The sequence below is a fragment of the Scyliorhinus canicula genome, chromosome 6 (genome assembly GCF_902713615.1).
Source record: "Scyliorhinus canicula chromosome 6, sScyCan1.1, whole genome shotgun sequence".
Classification (NCBI taxonomy): domain Eukaryota; kingdom Metazoa; phylum Chordata; class Chondrichthyes; order Carcharhiniformes; family Scyliorhinidae; genus Scyliorhinus; species Scyliorhinus canicula.
Window position 1 is genome coordinate 15,046,782 of NC_052151.1, and position 22,173 is coordinate 15,068,954.

At 46.6% G+C, this 22,173-nt stretch overlaps 1 protein-coding gene across 1 annotated transcript in view; it reads left to right on the plus strand.

The window, feature by feature from the left end:
• The window catches only part of LOC119967001 (serine/threonine-protein kinase MRCK alpha-like), a 331,001-nt gene that overhangs the window by 184,506 nt on the left and 124,322 nt on the right, over window positions 1-22,173 (plus strand). Inside the window, exon 2 of the mRNA XM_038798988.1 lies at window positions 18,240-18,331. Within this exon, the coding sequence (XP_038654916.1) occupies window positions 18,240-18,331 (92 nt within the window). The remainder of the gene's footprint in view (window positions 1-18,239; window positions 18,332-22,173) is intronic.

A 22,173-nucleotide genomic window follows, 5' to 3' on the forward strand; every position in this document is an offset into this window, starting at 1 on the left:
CTGAACCAGAAATTCAGGGTCATCCCCTAGGAGACGCAGGTTTGAATCCTACCATGGCAGATGATGGAATTTATGATGGAATCCTACCATGGCAGATGATGGGGTAGCACGGTAGCATTGTGGATAGTACAATTGCTTCACAGCTCCAGGGTCCCAGGTTTGATTCCGGCTTGGGTCACTGTCTGCGCGGAGTCTGCACATCCTCCCCGTGTGTATGTGGGTTTCCTCCGGGTGCTCCGGTTTCCTCTCTCAGTCCAAAGATGTGCAGGTTAGGTGGATTGGCCATGATAAATTGCCCTTAGTGTCCAAAATTGCCATTAGTGTTGGGTGGGGTGACTGGGTTATGGGGATAGGGTGGAGGTGTTGACCTTGGGTAGGGTGCTCTTTCCAGGAGCTGGTGCAGACTCGATGGGCCGAATGGCCTCCTGCACTGTAAATTCTATGAAAAACATCGGAATTAAAGGGCCCTTAATGACATTGTCGTTAACAATCGACCTGGTTCACTAATGTCCTTTTAGGGAAGGAAATTTGCCATCCTTACTCGGTCTGGCCTATATGTGACTCCGGACAGGAGCAACATGTCCTCTGAAATGGTCAGGTGTCATGGCACCAAGTCAAACCTGGGCAAGGAAACCTCCTGTTCATTACCATGTACCGTCCTTGCTGATGAATGCATACCCCTCCATTTGAACACACTTTGAGGAAGCGCTGAGGGTGGAAAGGGTGCAGAATATGCTCTGGGTGAGATGATTGTCCATCCCCAAGAGTGGCGTGGTACTGCCACCACAGACCGAGCTGGCCTCATCCAAAAGGACAAAAGGGAACCAATAAGAGACGAAAATGTACTTGACCTCCTCCTCCTCACCAACCTTCCTGCAGCAGATGCAACTATCCATGACAGTATCAGTAGGACATAGAACATAGAACAGTACAGCACAGAACAGGCCCCTCGGCCCTCAATGTTGTGCCGAGCCATGATCACCCCACTCAAACCCACGCATCCACCCTATACCCGTAACCCAACAAACCCCCCCCCCCCCCCCCCCCCAACCCCACTTTTATTAGGACACCACGGGCAACCCAGCATGGCCAATCCACCTAACCCGCACATCTTTGGACTGTGGGAGGAGTGATCAATGCACAGTCCTTGCGGAGACACAGTCCAGTCTTCACATTGAGGATACCCTCCATCATGCTGTGTGGCACTACCACTGTGCTGAATGGGATAGATTCAGCACAGCTCTAGCAACTCGACTGGACATCCATGAGGCACTGTAGGCACAATTGTACTTAACCACAATCTGTAACCTCATGGACCAGCATATCCCCCATTCTACCATTCTACCCAAGACAGGGTATCAACCCTGGTTCAGGAGGGCATGTCAGGAGCAACAGCAGGCATACCTAAAGATGAGATGTCAACCTGGTGAAGCTTTCCCATAGAACTACCAAACAGCATAAGCAGCAAGTAATAGACAAAGCTAAGCGATCCCACAGCCAATGGATCAGATCAGCCATGAATGGTGGTGGACAATTAAACAATTCACCGGAGGAGGAGGTTCTACAAATATCCTCATCTTCAATGGCGGGGGTGCCCATAATACCTGTGCAAAAGACTAGGCTGAAGCATTCGCAATAATCTTTAACCAGAAGTGCCATGTATGATCCATCTCAGTCTCCTCCATAACTCCCCAGCTCTACAGCTAATTCAATTCACCCCATGTGATATCAATAAATTGCTGTAGGCACTGGATACTGCAAAGACAGTGGGCCCTGACAATATTCTGGCAATCGCACGTGCTCCAGAGCTGCAACACCTCTAGCCAAGCTGTTCCAGTGCAGTTGCAACACTGGCATCTATCCGGTAATGTGGCAAATTGTCCAGGTCCTGTGCACAAGAAACTGGACAAATCCAACCCGGTCAATTACCGCTCATCAGTCCATTCTCGATCATCAGCAAAGTGATGGATGGAGTCATCAACAGTAGTATCAGTTGCTGACACCTACTCAGCAATAACCTGCTCACAAGCGCACAGTTTGGGTTCCGCTACGGTTCAATTCCTTTCTCGGGTCACTGTTTGTGCGGAGTCTGCACGTTCTCCCCGTGTCTGTGTGGGTTTCCTCTGGGTGCTCCGGTCTCCTCCCACAGTCCAAAGTCGTGCAGGTTAGGTGGATTGGCCATGATAAATTGCCCTTAGTGTCCAAAAAAGGTTAGGAGGGGTTATTGGGTTACGGGGATGGGGTGGAAGTGAGGGTTTGTGGGCCGGTGCAGACTCGATGGGCCGAATGGCCTCCTGCACTGTATGTTCTATGTTTTATGGCATCAAGGAGCCCTAGGCTAAACTGGAGTCAATGGGAATCAGGGGGAAAATCCTCCGCTGGTTGGAATCATACCAGGCACAAAGGAAGATGTTGTGGAGGTCAATCATCTCAGCTCCAGGATATCACTGCAGGAGTTCCTCTGGGTCCCAGGTCAGAAGTGGGGGTGTTCACTGATGACTGCAAAATGTTCAGCACCATTCAAACTCCTCAGATGCTGAAGTAGTTCATGTCCAAATTCAGCAAGACCTAGACAATATCCAGGCTTGGGCTGACCAATGACAAATTATATTTGTGCCATACAAGTGCCCAGCAATAACCATCTTCAACAAGAGAGTATCTAACCACTGCACTTAACATTCAATGGCATTACCATTGCTGAATCCCCCACAATGAACATCCTGGGGATTACCATTGACCAGAACCTGAACTGGGCTAGCCATATAAGTACTCTGGCTACCAGGGCCACTGCAGCTTAACCCCCCCTCCCCGCGCATTGCAGGAACTCATCAAGGTTCCTTCAACAGCGCCTTCCAAACTCACTACCATCTAGAAGGACAAGAGCAGCAGATACCTGGGAACATGACGCCTAGGCAGTTCTTCTCCAAGTACTCACCATTCCGACTTGGAAATATATCGCCATTCCTCGACCGTTGCAGGGTCGAAATCCCTTCCTAACAGCACTATAGGTGCACCTACATCTCGGACTGCAGCTGTTCAAGCAGGTAGTCCACCACCACTTTATGAAGAGAAACTGGGGATGGGCAATAAATGGTGGTCTAGCCAGCGACGCTCACGCCACGTAAAAAAATTAATTGCAAGCTTTTATGGCTGGCGTTTTAATCAGCTTGATTCGCTATTGCAGCACTAAACTTGGCACTTTGCTATTATCACAATGCACTCCAGGTTTCAGGGCTTTGTTATTGATCTGTGCAGAGATTGGCTCTTGTATTAAATCTCTTTTGAGAAACCATTTGGTAATATATTCTCAACATTGTTCTGTTCTGTGAGGTTTCCAGTCCTTTTCCGGGTCAAGCTCACAGCTGAAAGAAGCAGTATTCAAGATGTCAATGAGAAAACAAAGTGCAGTCCATATTGAGCAAACTGTATAGATTTCTTTACTTGGGGGCTGGATTTGAAAACATGACAAAACTTTCCATATTTATTGAGCATCCAATAGATTTAAAAAGTGGAGGAACAGAGCCACAGGACCGCTAATTAGTTTTAACAACAAGATTAAAAACGTATATTAAACATGAAAAGTTGGATTATTATAGAACAGTCATCCCCCCCCCCGTCCCCCCGCGTCCCCGTCCCCCCCGGCCCGCCCACCTTAACAATTAAGATTGCAAAGTATATCGTAATCTACTCCAAAAAACTTGGAGACACCAACCTTTGGCTGCCACCTCAGATCTTTAGAACTTCAATCCAAGCATGCTTTGCTTCAAGTTGACTCCCTACAGTTTTTTTATTTAATTTGGAGCCTTTTTCACAGCTCCTGTTGTTCAGCTTGACTCAATGGCATCTATCTCTGATCTCGGTCTTTGTACCTGCATGGGACTGTCTTCTGGGACCTCTTCCTGTCCCACTCCCTGGTTTGGGACCTTCTCCCTTCCCCCCCCCCCCCTCTCTGTGTCCTGCTTGCTGCCACACTTCTCTAATGCTGTTCTGGTTCCAGGTAACCTGACCTGCTTTTTGTACCGTCTGCCTTGCTCTCGTGTGCAGGACTAGAGAGAAACTGTTCCTGCTCTTTTCTGGCCTATGGAGTGTAAAAAGACTAATGGTGCATGTTAGGGCCTTACCCAGCCTGCTCATGTGTAAAAGGCACAAACTATGTAATAGAAAAAAGCCCCCGCAAACTGCAAGTGCAACCATCTCCCGGCTGGTGCCTGAGCGGGAAGCCTGAGGCCCGCTGGGAACTCCCAGCCTCTGAGCTCCTGATTAAGTGAGTATTTTGACTTTCATCACAATTGATTTTAATCACTCTTCAGAATTCCCTCTATTCTAGGTCTACCCTGGTGGATTGGAAGGTAGAAAACATTAATCAATTCAAGAAAAGCGAGAAAAAGAAAATGGCAAACTTCTAGGCCAGTTACCCAACATCGGTAGTCGGGAAAATCTAGAATCAATTATTGGAAGTGGATGTAGTCTATTTGTATTTTCAAAAGGGGGTTGATAAGGTGCCACACAAGAAGTTATTACATCAAATTGGGATTTATGGGATTGGGGGTAATGCATTGTCATGGATTGAGGAGTCATTAATGGAAAACCTAGATAGAAATAACCCAGACATTTTCAAGTTGACAGACTGTGACTAATGGTGTACCACAAGGATCAGTACTTCAACCTCAAGGTATTTATACACTGCAGTTAATGATTTGAATGAGAGGAGTGTGCAACATATTCAGCATAGAGTCATTGTGGTGCAGAAGGAGGCCATTCAGCACATTGAGTCCATGCTGATTTTTGTCCAAGTAAATGATGAGGAGGGCACAAAGAAGCAAGAAAGGCATTTAGACCAATTAAGTTAGTGGAGAAGACTTTGACATAACCAAAAACCGGTTGAAATGGAAATTGAAAATTGTGGGACAAAAAACAACAATGCTGTACAATCTCAACAGGTCTGACAGCATCTGTAGAGAGTAAAGGGTGGCACGGGTGACACAATGGTTAGCACTGCTGCCTCACAGTTCCAGAGACGCGGGTTCAATTCTAGCTTCGGGTGACTGTCTGTGTGGTTTGCACTTCCTCCCCGTGTCTGCGTGGGTTTCCTCCGTGTGCTCCAGTTTCCTCTCACAATCCAAAGATACAGGTTGGGTGGATTGGCCATGCTAAATTGCCCCTTAGTGTCCAAAAGGTTAGGTGGGGTTATGGGGATAGGGTGGAGGTGTGGGCTTAAGTGGGGTGCTCTTCCCAAGGGCCGGTGCAGCCAAATGGCCTCCTGCACTGTAAATTGTATGCGCAGACTCCGCACAGACAGTGATCCAAGGTGGGAATCGAATTGGGGACCGTGGTGCTATGAAGCAACAGTGATAACCACTATGCTCCTGTGCCAAATGCTTCAAGTCACAAAAACTTGCATTTATCATGTTTCTTTAGCATGAAAAGTCCCAAAGTGCCTCATCAAGGCAGAGCTTTGGAGAAATACGATGTGGTTCTGTGCATCTGTAAGTTCATTCTTTTGGGTACAGTTAGTAGCAATAGGTAAATATATTTGAGCATGATCAACCTTTTACAGATAAAATTGGGCAAATCAATTGCTGGAATTCTGAAATGTACACCGATAATGGTGGAAATGAATAGCTCTATCCGTATCTAAAAAGCTACCAGTTTTGGGTGGGGAGGGGGCCTTAATCAGAATATGTTTTGTACACCACTTTATTTTGTAAAAGCTTACTAAAAAGGAGCATCATTCATTTATTTTTAGAACAATTAAGGTTCCACTCACCACTTAGTCATCACAAGCTGACTATTCAAAATTGCGCGTGAGAGATTGTTGGTTTCTTGATACCCTTGTGTTTTTGAGGCAGAACAGTTTAATCAAAAAGTTTCTTTGTCCATTTATGAAAAGGAAGTGATTACCGATGACCGCCAGCTGAGGATGTAATGTGTATTTTGTTTCATTCCCTGATGATTTTTTCTGTACCCTGGTGATGAGAAAAACCAAAATTAATAGTAGGTAACATTCTTATTGCTATACCAATTGTGTGGATGCTCAGTTTACCTCAGTTTAGCGTCTGATTCTGGGAATATGGCTGTTTAGCAAAGGTGAAATAGGTGTGGATATATAGAGTTACATGTTACAAAAATCTACAGTACAGAATTGGGCTTTCCGCCCAGCTGATCTTTGCCAGTGTTTGTACTCCTACCCGGCCTCTTTTTCCTTGTAATCTTGTCAACGTTGTGTATGCATCAAGCATTCCTTGATAAGTGTCAGTACTATCTGCATCAAGCACTCCATATGACGGCCGGTCCACATTCTCATTCACGAGTAATTCCTGGCAAAGGCCCAACTGATGGTGAATGCTGTTCAGGATTAATTACAGAGCCGAACATTTCTTTCATTACATTCCAATTTAGGTAAGGAACAAAGATATGAAATGTACTAGAGGGTTTTTCAGTAGAAGTCAAAAGGTTTTCAAGGCAGATCCCTAAATGAATGCTGTTTTATACTGTTGTGTACATCACGATTGATCATAGCAGTCTGCATTAAACTTCAATTAATAGATAAATCTGCACTTTCTTGGGTAACTGTTCAAATCAACACTTAAATTCACTGGTTTTAATATTTCTGATTAGAATTCTCAAAAGATGGTGGGCAGTACTTTATAAACTGTTCATTTAACCCAGAGAATGTCTGCTGTGCTTTAACACAATATAGTTAGGCGTGGCCAAACTTTTTGTCTTTGTGGCTGCTTTGGCCACATATGCAATTTAACCCAAACCAATTCATTTGTTATGTAATCCAAGATACTGGTAACTGGTTTTACGTTGGCTTTGCTCTGAGTCAGAAGGTTTTGGTTCAAAGCTCAACATGAATTTGAACATTTTATCTCTAACTTGAAAGTGTAACCGAGACGGACACTTTTGCAAAACTGACTTGAATGCTGTGCTGTCCGAGGTGCCATCTCCCAGGTGAGATGTTAAACTGCTCGCTTACTCCATGGCCTGATGTCAAGGACAGAATTTTACTGGTGACCTGACCAATGCTCCTCCCTCAGCAGTGAACACCAAAAATATATTAGCTGATCATTCATTCATTTATTGTTTGTGGGATCATCCTGCCTGCTGAGTGGCTGCTGTATTTGTCACCCAATAACAGTGTCTGTATGTTTTAAGGTAGTTAATTGTTTCAGCCGGAGTCTGAGACACCCTGAGGATGTGTTAAATTCTTTCTGATTTTGGATTGATTACCAGTAAGACAACAGTAACCAGAACAGCTGTTTCCAAGTGTCCATGGCCCGAACTTTTCAGCTGCTTCTGCATCCATTTAACAGTGCAACCTGTTACGAACCCTGCTTGTGTGGAAGGTCTGTGGAGGTGAATGCACATCCCTACACTTACGTAATGTTCTTTCACTCCAATACCATGTAGCACTAACAAATCATCTGTGCTTAAGTAGTTTTGTTATGTGACCCAATTTTCTACAGTTGCCTTAATAGTATGTGGAAGTAGGGCAGCACGGTGGCGCAGTGGGTTAGCCCTGCTGCCGCACGGCACCGAGGTTCATGGTTCGATCCCGTCTCTGGGTCACTGTCCGTGTGGAGTTTGAACATTCTCCCCTTTGGGTTTCGCCCCCACAACCCAAAGATGTGCAGGGTAGGTGGATTGGCCACGCTAAATTGCCCCTTAATTGGAAAAAATTAATTGGGTACTCTAAATTTATTTTTAAAAATAGTATGTGGAAGTAGACAGAAAATGTTGGAAATACATCAGTCAGCTTCTGAAAGCGAAAGTCTAGCTAATGTCACCTATCTAAATTCTTCATCAAAACTCCAGTTCAATGGAAATCCCATCTCAAATGCTGACCTGTCTGTTTCTCTTTGGGCACTTACTGACCGCTGTGTAGTTGTGTCAATGCAAAGGTTCCTCATGTCTGATACATTTGTTGGATTTTTTAAATTGACTTTTCATATTTTATATCCAACAAATTATAAATTCTACATTTATCTGGAAAAATAAGTGCAAAACCCAACACTTATATTTGCAAGTGAGCATCTTCATAACAACAACTGTAGCTGTGATCCCCCTCTAACTGGCATACATATTTTACATTCCCCAATATGGCCGATTCACACACTTGCAGGCATTTAGGGTGGCACGGTAGCACAGTGGTTAGCACTGTTGCTTTACAGCGCCAGGGTCCCAGGTTCAATTCCATGCTTGGGTCACTGTCTGTGCGGAGTCTGCACGTTCACCCTGTCTGTGTGGGTTTCCTCCGGGTGCTCCAGTTTCCTCCCCCAAGTTCCGAAAGACGTGCTGTTAGATAATTTGGACATTCTGAATTCCCTCAGTGTACCCGAACAGGCACAAGAATGTGGCGACTAGGGGATTTTTACAGTAATTTCATTGCAGTGTTAATGTAAGCCTGCTTGTGACACTAATAAAGATTATTATTATATTTATATACAATTTGATTTGGGCCGTAGCTTGCCATAGGACCAGTCCCTGGCGCTCTTGTTCCTCCCGCTCGCACCTCATGTTCCTTTTTGTTTGCCTTCACCCTATGCATGCTTCGATTCAGAGTCCTCCCATTATCCCTATGCCTAGTTCCTCCCTCCCTCCCATTGTGCTTCCATTCGGTGCTCTGTTTTCCCTAACGCCACCTTGAAGGGGCCAGGGCTTCCGCAACCATCACCTTCACTGTCGCCATCATTTCCAGCTTGATGGCATCTGTGTTTTTTGGAGCTCCTGAGCCAGGAAGTCCATCTACTCACTCATCAGTTGATAGTCGGGTGTGGGTCCAGGCAGCCAAGCTCGCTCGGGTGTGGCTGTCTCCGACTTGCTCCTCGTGCTCGCCATTGTCCGGTCCCCCCTCTCCAGGGCTTTGGCTGACTCTGCCAATCCTCCGGGTCCTGGATTTATCACCAGTCGTTTCTCGGTGGTTGCGGCTGCCCTGTGAGAGAAGGTGGGATGAGGGGGTTCAAAAGATTTGGTGGGCTCTCTTTGTGTTAAAATTATGCCTTTTTTCTGTGTTCCTTGCGTCCGCTCAGCGGAAGTCCAGCTCTGCTGTTTCTAAGCCACAAACGATTATCTAACAGCCTTCCTCTCTTTGGTTTGAGGAGGAGGGAAGGATGGAAACACAACAGCAATGTAATCCTGACCCATCTTAAACTGCTTCATCATTGACTGTCCCTCCATTGTAAGGTAGCCCGGGACGGATCCTTTTAATGTGGAGGGACTCGAAGCCCCCGAGTGTGGAGACTTGGGTCAGTGACATGGCTGATTTTCTCAAGCTGGAGAAAATAAAGTTTGCCTTGAGGGGGTCAATGTTAGGGTTCTCTCGGAGGTGGCAGCCGTTCGTTGACTTTCTCGGAGAAAATTAAAATGTCAGCAGAAGCAGCAGTCTGAAGGGGGGGGCGGGTAGGTGCAATATGGTTAAGGGATGTACAGAAGGGGTTGGGTAGGAAATGTCTAGTTTACCATGTTGATGTTTATGTTATTATTGTTTTGTTTGTTATAAAAATTTTGCAAATGCTTCAATAAAATATTTAAAAATAAAATTTAAAAAAAAAACAAAACTGAGATGAGGAGGGATTTCTTCAGCCAGAGGGTGGTGAATCTGTGGAATTAATTGCCACAGAAGGCTGATGAGGCCAAATCACAATGTCTTTAAGACCAAGATAGATAGGTTTTTGATTAATGTGGGGATCAGGGGCAGCACGGTGGCCTAGTGGTTAGCACTCCTGCCTCACAGCGCTGAGGTCCCAGGTTCGATCCCGGCTCTGGGTCACTGTCCGTATGGAGTTTGCACATTCTCCCAGTGTTTGCGTGGGTTTCACCCCCACAACACAAAGATGGGCAGGGTAGGTGGATTGTCCACGATAAATTGCCCCTTCATTGGAAAAAATGAATTGGGTATTCTAAATTTTATTAAAAAATAAATAAAAATAAGGGGATCAGTGGTTATGGGGAGAAGGCAGGAGAATGGAGATGAGAAACATGTCAGCCATGATTGAATGCCGGAGCAGACTCGATGGGCCGAATGGCCTAATTCTGCTCCTATGTCTTATGGGCTTAATAGATTTCTAGATAGTCAATGAAGCGAAAGTCTGATTGGCGCCAGGGGCGGGAGCTGCCAGGGTCAGCATGGGTCAACTGACTCGGGAGCGTAGTGGGGGGGTGAGCAAGTGCCCAGCTGGTGCTTGGCGGGGGGGGGGTTTGGGTCGTGGGGCTGTTGAGGGGAGGGGGGGGGGGGGGGGAATGCTGCTTTGCTGACAGGAGGTATCAATTTTGGGGTACCAATTGAGGGTTGGGGGCGGCGGCTCCCTGTGGGGGCCCTCGAGGAAGCGAAGGGCGCGGGCTCGAGGTTGGCCAAGAAAGGGCGATGGCTAGTCGACAGGGGGCAGGGGGGTTAGCCCCACGTTCAGGCTGATCACGTGGAATGTGAGGGGTTTGAATGGGACGGTCAAAAGAGCGCGCGTGTGCGCGCATCTAAGGTTTATTCCCACATAGACTTCTTTGTCTTGAGCAGGGCGTTAATCCCAAAGGTGGCGGGGACAGAATACTCAGCAATCACAGTCTCAGACCATGCCCCGCACTGGCTTAGTGAGGAGAGAGGGCAGCGCCCACTCTGGAGACTGGATGTGGGGCTGCTGGCGGACAAAGAGGTTTGCGGGCAGATTAGCAGGAACATCCAGGATTACCTGGAAACAAACGATACGGTTGAGGTAGCAGCGACAACGGTCTGGGAGGCTCTGAAGGCAGTTGTCAGAGGGTAACTAGTCTCAATTCGATCCCATAGGGAAAAGAGAGAAAGAGCGGAGAGGGAGAAACTGGTGGGGGAAATACTCCGAGTGGACAGGGGATATGCGGAGCGTCCCGAGGCGGGGCTACTGAGGGAGCGGCAGAGTCTGCAGGCGGAGTTTGAACTGCTGACCACAAGGAAAGTGGTAGCACAGCTGAGGAAGGCAAGGCGGGCAGTCAATGAGTATGGGGAGAAAGCGAGTAGAATGCTGGCACACCAACTGCGAAAGAGGGAGGCAGCCAGGGAAATCGGGGGAGTAAAGAATAAGGAGGGTAACACGGTCTTGGATCGGGGGGGTGAACCGAATCTTTAAGGAATTCTATATTAACTATACGAGTCGGAGCCCCCAACGGGAGCGGAAGGGATGAGGCAATTTTTGGACCAGTTGAGGTTTCCAAAGGTGGAAGAGGCCCTGGTGGAGGGGCTGGGGACCCCGATTGAATTGGAGGAGATTGTCAAGGGTATAGAGGGCATTCAATCGGGTAAAGCCCCGGGGCCGGACAGTTACCAGGTAGAATTCTAAAAGAAATTTAGGGAAATATTGAGCCCACTCCTGATGAGGACCTTCAATGAGGCTAGAGAGCAAGGAACCCTCCCCCCAACAATGTCGCAGGCTTTGATCTCACTCATTCTTAAATGAGGGAAGGACCTAGAACATTGAGGGTCATACAGGCCGATTTTGCTTTTAAACGTGGAGGCCAAATTGCTAGCTAAGATTCTGGCCACAAGAATTGAGGATTGCGTCCCAGGGGTGATAGAGGAAGGCCAGACTGTTAACTGTCCAGTTGTTAAAGGCAGACAACTCAATACCAATGTCCAGAGACTTTTGAATATTATTATGATGCCCTCAGAGGGAGGGGAGGCGGAGGTGGTAAAAGCGATGGACGCAGAGAAAGCCTTTGACCGGGTGGAGTGGGAGTATCTGTGGGAAACGCTGGGGAGGTTCGGGTTTGGCGAGGGCTTTATTGGCTGGGTGAAATTCCTGTACCAGGCGCCTGTAGCAAGTGTATGTACAAATTGGCTGAGGTCGGGGTACTTTGAGCTTCACCGGGGAACGAGGCAGGGGTGTCCCCTCTCCCCGTTTACTATTTGCCCTAGCTATAGAACCACTAGCTATGGTGCTGAGAGCCTCAAGGAACTGGTGGGGACTGGTTTGGGGGGGGGGGAGGAACATCGGGTCTCGCTATACGCAGATGATTTTCTCCTGTACATTTCGGACCCTGTGGAGGGGATGGGGGAGGTTCTGTGGATCCTGAGGGATTTTGGTAGTTTTTCAGGGTACAAACTCAACATGGGAAAGAGCGAGTTGTTTGTGATCCAGACCAAGGGGCAGGAGGAGAGACTGAAAGAGCTGCCGCTCAGGATGGTAGAGAAAAGTTTTTGTTACCTGGGCATACAGGTGGCCAGGAAATGGGATGCCCTGCACAGGCTCAACCTGACCCGGTTGGTGGAGCAAATGGAAGGGGACTTTAAAAGGTGGGACATGCTCCCGCTGTCACAAGCACACTGAACTAAATCGCTGGCTTTGAAAGCAGACCAAGGCAGGCCAGCAGCACGGTTCAATTCCTGCACCAGCCTCTCCGAACAGGCGCCGGAGGCGACTAGGGGCTTTACACAGTAACTTTTTAAAAAAATTTCGATTACCCAATTATTTTTTTCCAATTAAGGGGGCAATGTAGCGTGGCCAATCCACCTAACCTGCACGTTTTTGGGTTGTGGGGACGAAACCCACGCAGACACGGGGAGAATGTGCAAACTCCACACAGACAGTGACCCAGAGCCGGGATCGAACCTGGGACCTCAGCGCCGTGAGGCAGCTGTGCTAACCACTAGGCCACCGTGCTGCCCTTTACACAAGTCTACTCGTGACAATAAGCGATTTTCATTTTTCACTGGCAAGGAGGGTGCAGACTGTGAAAATGACTGTCCTCCCCAGATTTTTGTTTGTCTTTCAGTGCCTCCCCATCTTCATCCCTCAGGCCTTTTTTAAGCGGGTGAGTAAGATCATTAAGGGGTTTGTGTGGGCGAATAAGACCCCGCGAGTAAGGAGATCGCTGTGTGGGGGAGGGGGGGGGGGGGTGGGGGTTGGCGCTGCCGAACTTTCGCAACTACTGCTGGGCGGCCAATATAGCTATGATTTAGGAAATGGCCGATGGGGGAGGGGGTGCGCGGCGTGGGAGCAGTTGGATGCGGCGTCATGTAAAGGGAGTCTGGGAGCTTTGATAACGGCTCCTTTGCCGTTCTCGCCTACCTGTTACTCCACAAGTCCGATGGTGGCGGCGACGCAGCGGATCTGGGGACAGTGGAGGAGGTACATGAAGGTGGAGGGAGTGTCGGTCTGGACCCCGATATGCAACAACCACAGGTTTGTCCCGGGTAGGATGGATGATGGGTTCCAGAGCTGGCAGAGGGCAGGCATCAGAAGGATGGAAGATCTGTTCATAGACGGAAGTTTTCCCAGTTTGAAGGCGCTAGAGGACAAATTTAATCTGCCGCCAGGAAACGCCTTTAAATATCTGCAAGTACGAGCCTTCCTGAAAAAACAGGTAGTGGCCTTTCCAAAGCTGCCGTCACTGAGGATACAGGACAGGGTGGTCTCTGGCACCTGGGTGGGGGAGGGGAGGGTGTCGGATATCTACCAAGAACTGCAGGAGGCGGAGGAAACCCCGGTGGAGGAGCTCAAGGGCAAGTGGGAGGAGGAGCGAGCTGAGGAGTTGGAAGCGGGTCTGTGGGCAGAGGTCCTGGGTAGGGTTAATTCCTCCTCATTAGGGCAGCACGGTAGCATGGTGGTTAGCATAAATGCTTCACAGCTCCAGGGTCCCAGGTTCGATTCCCGGCTGGGTCACTGTCTGTGCAGAGTCTGTACGTCCTCCCTGTGTGTGCGTGGGTTTCCTCCGGGTGCTCCGGTTTCCTCCCACAGTCCAAAGATGTGCGGGTTAGGTGGATTGGCCATGCTAAATTGCCCGTAGTATCCTAAAAAGTAATGTTAAGGGGGGGTTGTTGGGTTACAGGTATAGGGTGGATACGTGGGTTTGAGTAGGGTGATCATTGCTCGGCACAACATCGAGGGCCGAAGGGCCTGTTCTGTGCTGTACTGTTCTATGTTCTATCATGTGCCAGGTTCAGTCTAATTCAATTTAAGGTGGCCCACCGGGCACACATGACGGCAACAAGAATGAGCAATTCTTTTGGAGTAGAAGACAGTTGTATGAGGTGCAAGGGCAACCCTGCAAACCATGTCCACACGTTTTGGGCATGCCCGGAGCTTAGAGTGTTCTGGCAAAGGTTCGCGAGGGCAATGTCCAAGGTGCTTAACACACGGGTGGTGCCAAGTCCAGAGATTTGGAGTGTCAGAAGACCCGGGAGTTCAGGGGGCAAAAGAGGCCGACATCTTGGCCTTTGCCTCCTTAGTAGCCCGGAGACGGATTTTATTAATGTGGAGGGACTCGAAGCCCCCGAGTGTAGAGACTTGGGTTACCGACATGGTTGGGTTTCTCAGCCTCGAGAAAATAAAGTTTGCCTTAAGAGGGGCCAAGCTGGGGTTCTCTCGGAGGTGGCAGCCGTTCGTCGACTTTCTCGGGGAAAATTAAAATGTCAGCAGCAGCAACAATCCGTGGGGGGAGGGGGTGAGTGCTTCAATGGGATGGTGTGGGAAGACTGGGTCGCATGGGATAATGTCTATTTAATTGTTATTGTATATTCTCTTTTTTCACTATGTTAATGTTCACTCTAGTTTGTTTTATGGTTACTCTAGTTATTATGGTTACTACTGTTTTATTACGAAAAATTCTGCAAAACCTTAATAAAAATACTTAAAAAAAAAAAATAGATTTCTAATTAGGAAAGACTGGAAGGGAATGGCATTGAGGTAGATGATCAGTCATTATCTATTTGAATGGAGCAGCAGGCTCAACGGACTGAAAGGCTTACCCCTCATTCCTATGTATTCTGCAGTGTCTGCTTCCATCTAGATTAATCTGAATCCTGAAGAATTAACCGGATGAAAAATGTTCAAATTTTAAAAATGCACCGTCTGAAAGGAAATATAAAAGAAATGTCCAGCAGATGTGGAAAATCAGAGTAAGACCTGAAAGTGCTGGACATGTTCAGGTTGAAAGGGAAAAGAGACTTAGTTAGTACCTGATATCAAAACTCCTGACAGACCTGTTGTGCAATTCCAGGATTTCCTGCTTTTATTTAGTTCTTAATTTTAAAAAGGTCTTTCATTACTTGTGGGCGGCACTTGCACGGCCAATATTTGTTGTTGCTCTCTAATTGCTCTTGGGAAGCTGGCGCTGAAGCAGCTTCTTGAATCGCTGCAGTCCATGTGGTGTAAGCACACCTACGGTTTTGTTAGGATGAAATTCCAGGAATTGGATCCAGTGACGGCTTTTTCCAATCTCGGAATGATTCCTGGGGAGTATCCTTGAATATCCTAAGCTCTTGCAGTGCACTGAAAGTGCTGTTTGCCAAGAAATGTAAGTGTTTGCTGCCTGTGCTATTCCCACCACTTGTTAAACTTCTGTTTTAAGTCAGATGAAATGTCCACTTCTGGGTAAACTCGGAAGTCTGATATTCATCATTCGGAAATGTACAGACGCAGCAGCTTTGCAGATGTTTCTCCATTTCAGAAAAATATTTTCCTACACTTTCCCTTTCCTGTATTTCTCCATGCCTTATAGTAAAGTAGTGGTTAAAGACCCGTGCCAACCATCCACCAGTACAGTGACCCAGCTACATGGCAAGTGGCGGATTAACATGAACAGGTCTTTTTCTTCCTCATCCATGTTATTTAATTTTAGTAGATTTAATACCAAGGGCTAATCAGTCCTGATTTTGTTGAATAGTGGGAGTGAGCTAGAGGATCTATTCCATTTTCACCAAAGAGAACGCAGTTCACAGCCTCGGGTCTTCCTACCCTGTACAGCCAATGAAGGAATTGCTCAGCAAAGCAAAATACTGCAGATACTGGAAATCTGAAATTAAATTTTAATCATGCTGGAAATACTCAGCAGGCCAGGAACTAATGAAACAGCATTCCTTCTTACAACTTTATTTCTCTTTTAAAATTTAAATTAAAATTAAAGGCTGTTTAAACACATTTTTAAGTCTAACCTGTGCGAAGTTGCTGTTTAGTTGTATAGTTTGAAACGTGTGCTTTGATGCAGGGTGGGATACTCAGGCAGGTCAAAGCTGGTACAAAATAGGCAACAGCTGAACAGTAGTGCATATAGACAACGTTGTGTTAAAAATAGAAAATTTACATTAAAAATAAGTCATTCTGATTAATCATAGAATTCCTACAGTGCAGAAGGAGGTCATTCAGCCCATCTCTGCACCGACCCTCTGAAAGAGCACTCCACCAAAGCCCATGCCTCCGCTTATCCTTGTTACCCCACCTAACCTGTACATCTTTGGACTGTGGGAGGAAACCGGAGCACCCGGAGGAGACCCACGCAGACATGGGGAGAACGTGCAGACTCCATACAGACAAGTCACCCAAGGCTGGAATTGAACCTGGGTCCCTGTGAGGCAGCGTTGTTAACCACTGTATTCTAAGAATACCTTTAAATTGTAAATTATTTATTTTAGTAAAAGGAAAATAAAAGTGCCATATGGATTTCTCACAGACCCAGCAGATAGTAACCATAGTAACTATTGTCCATTAAACCACTGCTCTGTCCCTTTTCACAGAAATGATCACACCGCTGCCAGAGCCATTTCAAAGACGCTACCTTTCTTTAATACTCACACTCACATGTTTGCTTCCTCCCTCTTCTCATAAGACATAGGAGCAGAATTAGGCCATTCGGCACATTAAGTCTGTTCCGTCATTCAATCGTTGCTGATATGTTTCTCATCCCCGTTCCCCTGCCTTCTCCCATTATTAATCAAGAATTTATCTACCTCCGTCTTAAAGACACTGTGATTTAGCCTCCACAGCCTTCTGTGGCAAAGAGTTCCACAGAAAATTCTTTCTGAATCTCCCCTGCCTAATCCTGTTAGAATTTTATATGTTTCTATGAGATGCCCTCTCGCTCTTCTAATCTTCCATGACTATAATCCCAACCGTTTCAGTCCCTTTGCTGCACCCCCTCCATAGCAAGAACATCCTTCCTCAGATAAGGACACCAAAACTGCACACAATACTCCAGGTGTGGCTTCACCAATGCCCTGTACAATTGCAGTAAAACATCCCTATTCCTATACTCAACTCTCTCGCTATGAAGGTCAATATGCTATTTTCCATCTTTACTGCCTACTATACCTGCTGCTTACTTTTATTGAAGGAATGTGCTGAATGTAACTCTAGCTGACTGCCTGTGAATATAACTCTGATTAGTGAAAATACCCCAAATATTTCCGCAAAATGCAGCAGAATCCAAACAGATAATTTAAGTGATCTTCCTGGGAACTTTGGATAGCTCTAAAAGCGCATTAAAATTATTTGACATTCTGGTATGGTGATAGCACCTGCTAGCACATCATGATACATTTTGGCAATAATGCAAGGAGACTACAATGGGTGTAGTACTTTGCTTGGTAAGCAGGATGGCAGTACTTTCCAAGCAGTAGTAGAGGAACAGAAAGCTGGAGCTTTTCTGTGTTTTAATGGTTGTGGGTTGGGATGAAGAGAAAAGCCAGAAAGAAATGAAGCACAGAATTTGAAAATGGTAGTAGCTTGTTGGAGCTCTTCTTGTGCCAATCACATCCCACACTGGCAATTTAGATAATTCTGTGCTGTTGAAATTTCACTCGGCTGATTCCTGGAATGAGGGGTTATCCTTTGAGGGAAGGTTGGAGGGGTTGGGACTGTATCCACTGGAGTTTAGAAGAATAAGAAGTGATCTTTTGAAACATGTAAGATCCTGAGGGGACTTGACAAGGTCGATGCTGAAAGGATGTTTCCCCTCTGGAAGAGGACGCTGCTTTAAAAAAGGGCCTTCCATTTAAGATGGAGATGAGGAGAAATGTTTTCTCTGAGAGCCGTGAGTCTGTGGAATTCTCTTCCCCGGGGAGCAGTCGAGGCAGGGTCATTGAATATTCTTGAGGTTGAGTTAAATAGATGCTTGATTGACAAGGGAGTCAAAGGGAATAGAAAAGAAAGTTGAGGCCACAATCCGATCAGCCATGATCTTATTGAATGGCAGAGCAGGCTGGAGGGGCTGAATGGCCTCCTCCTCCTAATTTGTATTTTGGGAAACGATGGTTGCTACACTCCCTCACTTCTCATACCTTCAAAGACCAAGTGTGAATTGGTAGATGCTACAGTATACAGGTGAATTGTTAGCTGTAATGGCTTTGGCCACTTCAGATTTGCTGCCAGCGTTCATGGAAATAATTTACAAGCAGTTTGTTCGATTTCCCCAGCTTCTTTTCTGTGCTGCGTTCTAACACTTTGCTCAGCATTCCTTTAATGTGAAGTAATGCTTGTGTTTTTGTTATGTTTCAGCCAAGCCTTTCACTGTTAAGGTGAAGCAGATGCGGCTCCACAAGGAAGATTTTGAAATCCTGAAAGTTATTGGCCGAGGAGCTTTTGGTGAGGTAAGCATTCGCTGGCTTGGTGTCAACAGCAGCCTTCTGGAAGTGTACACATGTTTGTGTGGAAATCGTGGGTGCATTGCTCGGCACGCGCTGCTCCGCTTGCATCCGGCTTCAGTTTGTTGTTAATCGCACTCCAGGGGTGATTTGGAGCAGGCATGTCATTCTTTCTGTATTGCAATTTGACGCTGGAGTGTTGACTAGGAGTGTTGTGTAGTATTTATTTACTATTTTAGTCTAATGGAAAAGGGCCAGTGAAAGAAACTCTGTCCATTCTCCAGCTCTCCAAGGCCCTATTTCCAAAAACAATGCAGCATGCATTTTTTGTAGGAGCAACTTCTGCTTTGATTGGGCCACTAATAACGTATTAAAAACGCATGCCCTTTCAAAAACTTTAGACTTTTTAAAATTGAAGGTTAAGACTCCTTTGATTTCATTCCTATCCCTTGTCCTCCTTGCCCACACAACGCCCACAGTCAAGTAAGGGAGCAAACCCTTGCTTCTCTGAACCAACAGTTGGGTGTTACATAGAACATAGAACATAGAACGATACAGCGCAGTACAGGCCCTTCGGCCCTCGATGTAGCACCGACATGGAAAAAAAACTAAAGGCCATCTAACCTACACTATGCCCTTATCATCCATATGCTTATCCAATAAATTTTTAAATGCCCGCAATGTTGGCGAGTTCACTACTGTTGCAGGTAGGGCATTCCACGGCCTCACCACTCTTTGCGTAAAAAACCCACCTCTGACCTCTGTCCTATATCTATTACCCCTCAATTTAAGGCTATGTCCCCTCGTGCTAGCCACCTCCATCCGCGGGAGAAGGCTCTCGCTGTCCACCCTATCTAACCCTCTGATCATTTTGTATGCCTCTATTAAGTCACCTCTTAACCTTCTTCTCTCTAACGAAAACAACCTCAAGTCCATCAGCCTTTCCTCATAAGATTTTCCCTCCATACCAGGCAACATCCTGGTAAATCTCCTCTGCACTCGTTCCAAAGCTTCCACGTCCTTCCTATAATGAGGCGACCAGAACTGTACGCAATACTCCAAATGCGGCCGTACTAGAGTTTTGTACAACTGCAACATGACCTCATGGCTCCGGAACTCAATCCCTCTACCAATAAAGGCCAACACATCATAGGCCTTCTTCACAACCCTATCAACCTGGGTGGCAACTTTCAGGGATCTATGTACATGGACACCGAGATCCCTCTGCTCATCCACACTACCAAGAATTTTACCATTAGCCAAATATGCCGCATTCCTGTTATTCTTTCCAAAGTGAATCACCTCACACTTCTCCACATTAAACTCCATTTGCCACCTCTCAGCCCAGCTCTGCAGCTTATCTATGTCCCCCTGTAACCTGCAACATCCTTCCGCACTGTCTACAACTCCACCGACTTTAGTGTCGTCTGCAAATGTACTCACCCATCCTTCTGCGCCCTCCTCTAGGTCATTTATAAAAATGACAAACAGCAACGGCCCCAGAACAGATCCTTGTGGCACGCCACTCGTAACTGAACTCCATTCTGAACATTTCCCATCAACTACCACTCTCTGTCTTCTTTCAACTAACCAATTTCTGATCCACATCTCTAAATCACCCTCAATCCCTAGCCTCCGTATTTTCTGCAATAGCCGACCGTGGGGAACCTTATCAAACGCTTTACTGAAATCCATATACACCACATCAACTGCTCTACCCTCGTCTACCTGTTCAGTCACCTTCTCAAAGAACTCGATAAGGTTTGTGAGGCATGACCTACCCTTCACAAAACCATGCTGACTATCCCTAATCATATTATTCCTATCTAGATGATTATAAATCGTATCTTTTATAATCCTCTCCAAGCCCTTACCCACCACAGACGTTAGGCTCACCGGCCTATAGTTACCGGGGTTATCTCTACTCCCCTTCTTGAACAAAGGGACCACATTTGCTATCCTCCAGTCCTCTGGCACTATTCCTGTAGCCAATGATGACCTAAAAATCAAAGCCAAAGGCTCAGCAATCTCTTCCCTGGCTTCCCAGAGAATCCTAGGATAAATCCCATCCGGCCCCGGGGACTTATCTATTTTCACCTTGTCCAGAATTGCCAACACTTCTTCCCTACGCACCTCAATGCCATCTATTCTAATAGCCTGGGTCTCAGCATTCTCCTCCACAATATTATCTTTTTCTTGAGTGAATACTGACGAAAAGTATTCATTTAGTATCTCGCTTATCTCCTCAGCCTCCACACACAACTTCCCACCACTGTCCTTGACTGGCCCTACTCTTACCCTAGTCATTCTTTTATTCCTGACATACCTATAGAAAGCTTTTGGGTTTTCCTTGATCCTACCTGCCAAAGACTTCTCATGTCCCCTCCTTGCTCGTCTCAGCTCTCTCTTTAGATCCTTCCTCGCTTCCTTGTAACTATCAAGCGCCCCAACTGAAACTTCATGCCTCATCTTCACATAGGCCTCCTTCTTCCTCTTAACAAGAGATTCCACTTCTTTGGTAAACCACGGTTCCCTCGCTCGACCCCTTCCTCCCTGCCTGACTGGTACGTACTTATCAAGAACACGCAATAGCTGTTCCTTGAACAAGCTCCACATATCCAGTGTGCCCAACCCTTGCAGCCTACTTCTCCAACCAACACATCCTAAGTCATGCCTAATGGCATCATAATTGCCCTTCCCCCAGCTATAACTCTTGCCCTGCGGGGTATACTTATCCCTTTCCATCACTAACGTAAAGGTCACCGAATTGTGGTCACTGTTTCCAAAGTGCTCACCTACCTCCAGATCTAACACCTGGCCTGGTTCATTACCCAAAACCAAATCCAATGTGGCCTCGCCTCTTGTTGGCCTCTCAACATATTGTGTCAGGAAACCCTCCTGCACACATTGTACAAAGAACGACCCATCTAATGTACTCGAACTATATCTTTTCCAGTCAATATTTGGAAAGTTAAAGTCTCCCATAACAACTACCCTGTTACTTTCGCTCTTTTCCAGAATCATCTTCGCCATCCTTTCCTCTACATCCCTAGAACTATTAGGTGGCCTATAGAAAACTCCCAACAGGGTGACCTCTCCTTTCCTGTTTCTAACCTCAGCCCATACTACCTCAGAAGAAGAGTCCCCATCTAGCATCCCTTCCGCCACCGTAATACTGTCCTTGACTAGCAGCGCCACACCTCCCCCTCTTTTGCCCCCTTCTCTGAGCTTACTAAAACACCTAAACCCCGGAACCTGCAACAACCATTCCTGTCCCTGCTCTATCCATGTCTCTGAAATGGCCACAACGTCGAAGTCCCAGGTACCAACCCATGCTGCCAGTTCCCCTACCTTATTTCGTATACTCCTGGCATTGAAGTAGACACACTTCAAACCACCTACCTGAACACTGGCACCCTCCTGCGAAGTCAAATCTGTGCTCCTGACCTCTATACTCTCAATCTCCCGTACCCTAAAACTACAATCCAGGTTCCCATGCCCCTGCTGAATTAGTTTAAACCCCCATTGCCACACCATTTCAAAGAGCAGGGGCCAGGGATGAACTTCTCTAGCCTTTCTTTCTCCCTGCTTCTAGTTCTTCTGATAATCACATGGCTCAGAGCAGGCATATGGGATATTGACAGTGCAAGCATGTAACTGGCTCGGCCCAGTGCCACTAAGCCTGCAATTATGGTTGATATCTGATTATAATGTTCAATACAAAATGTATCCTTTAATGTACATGCTGTTTTAAATTACAGTTTGGTGTCCTTACATCTAATTCCCTCTGTTTACAATAGCAACCATGAATTAACCATTAACGCCATAAACATATACAGTGCGGAGAC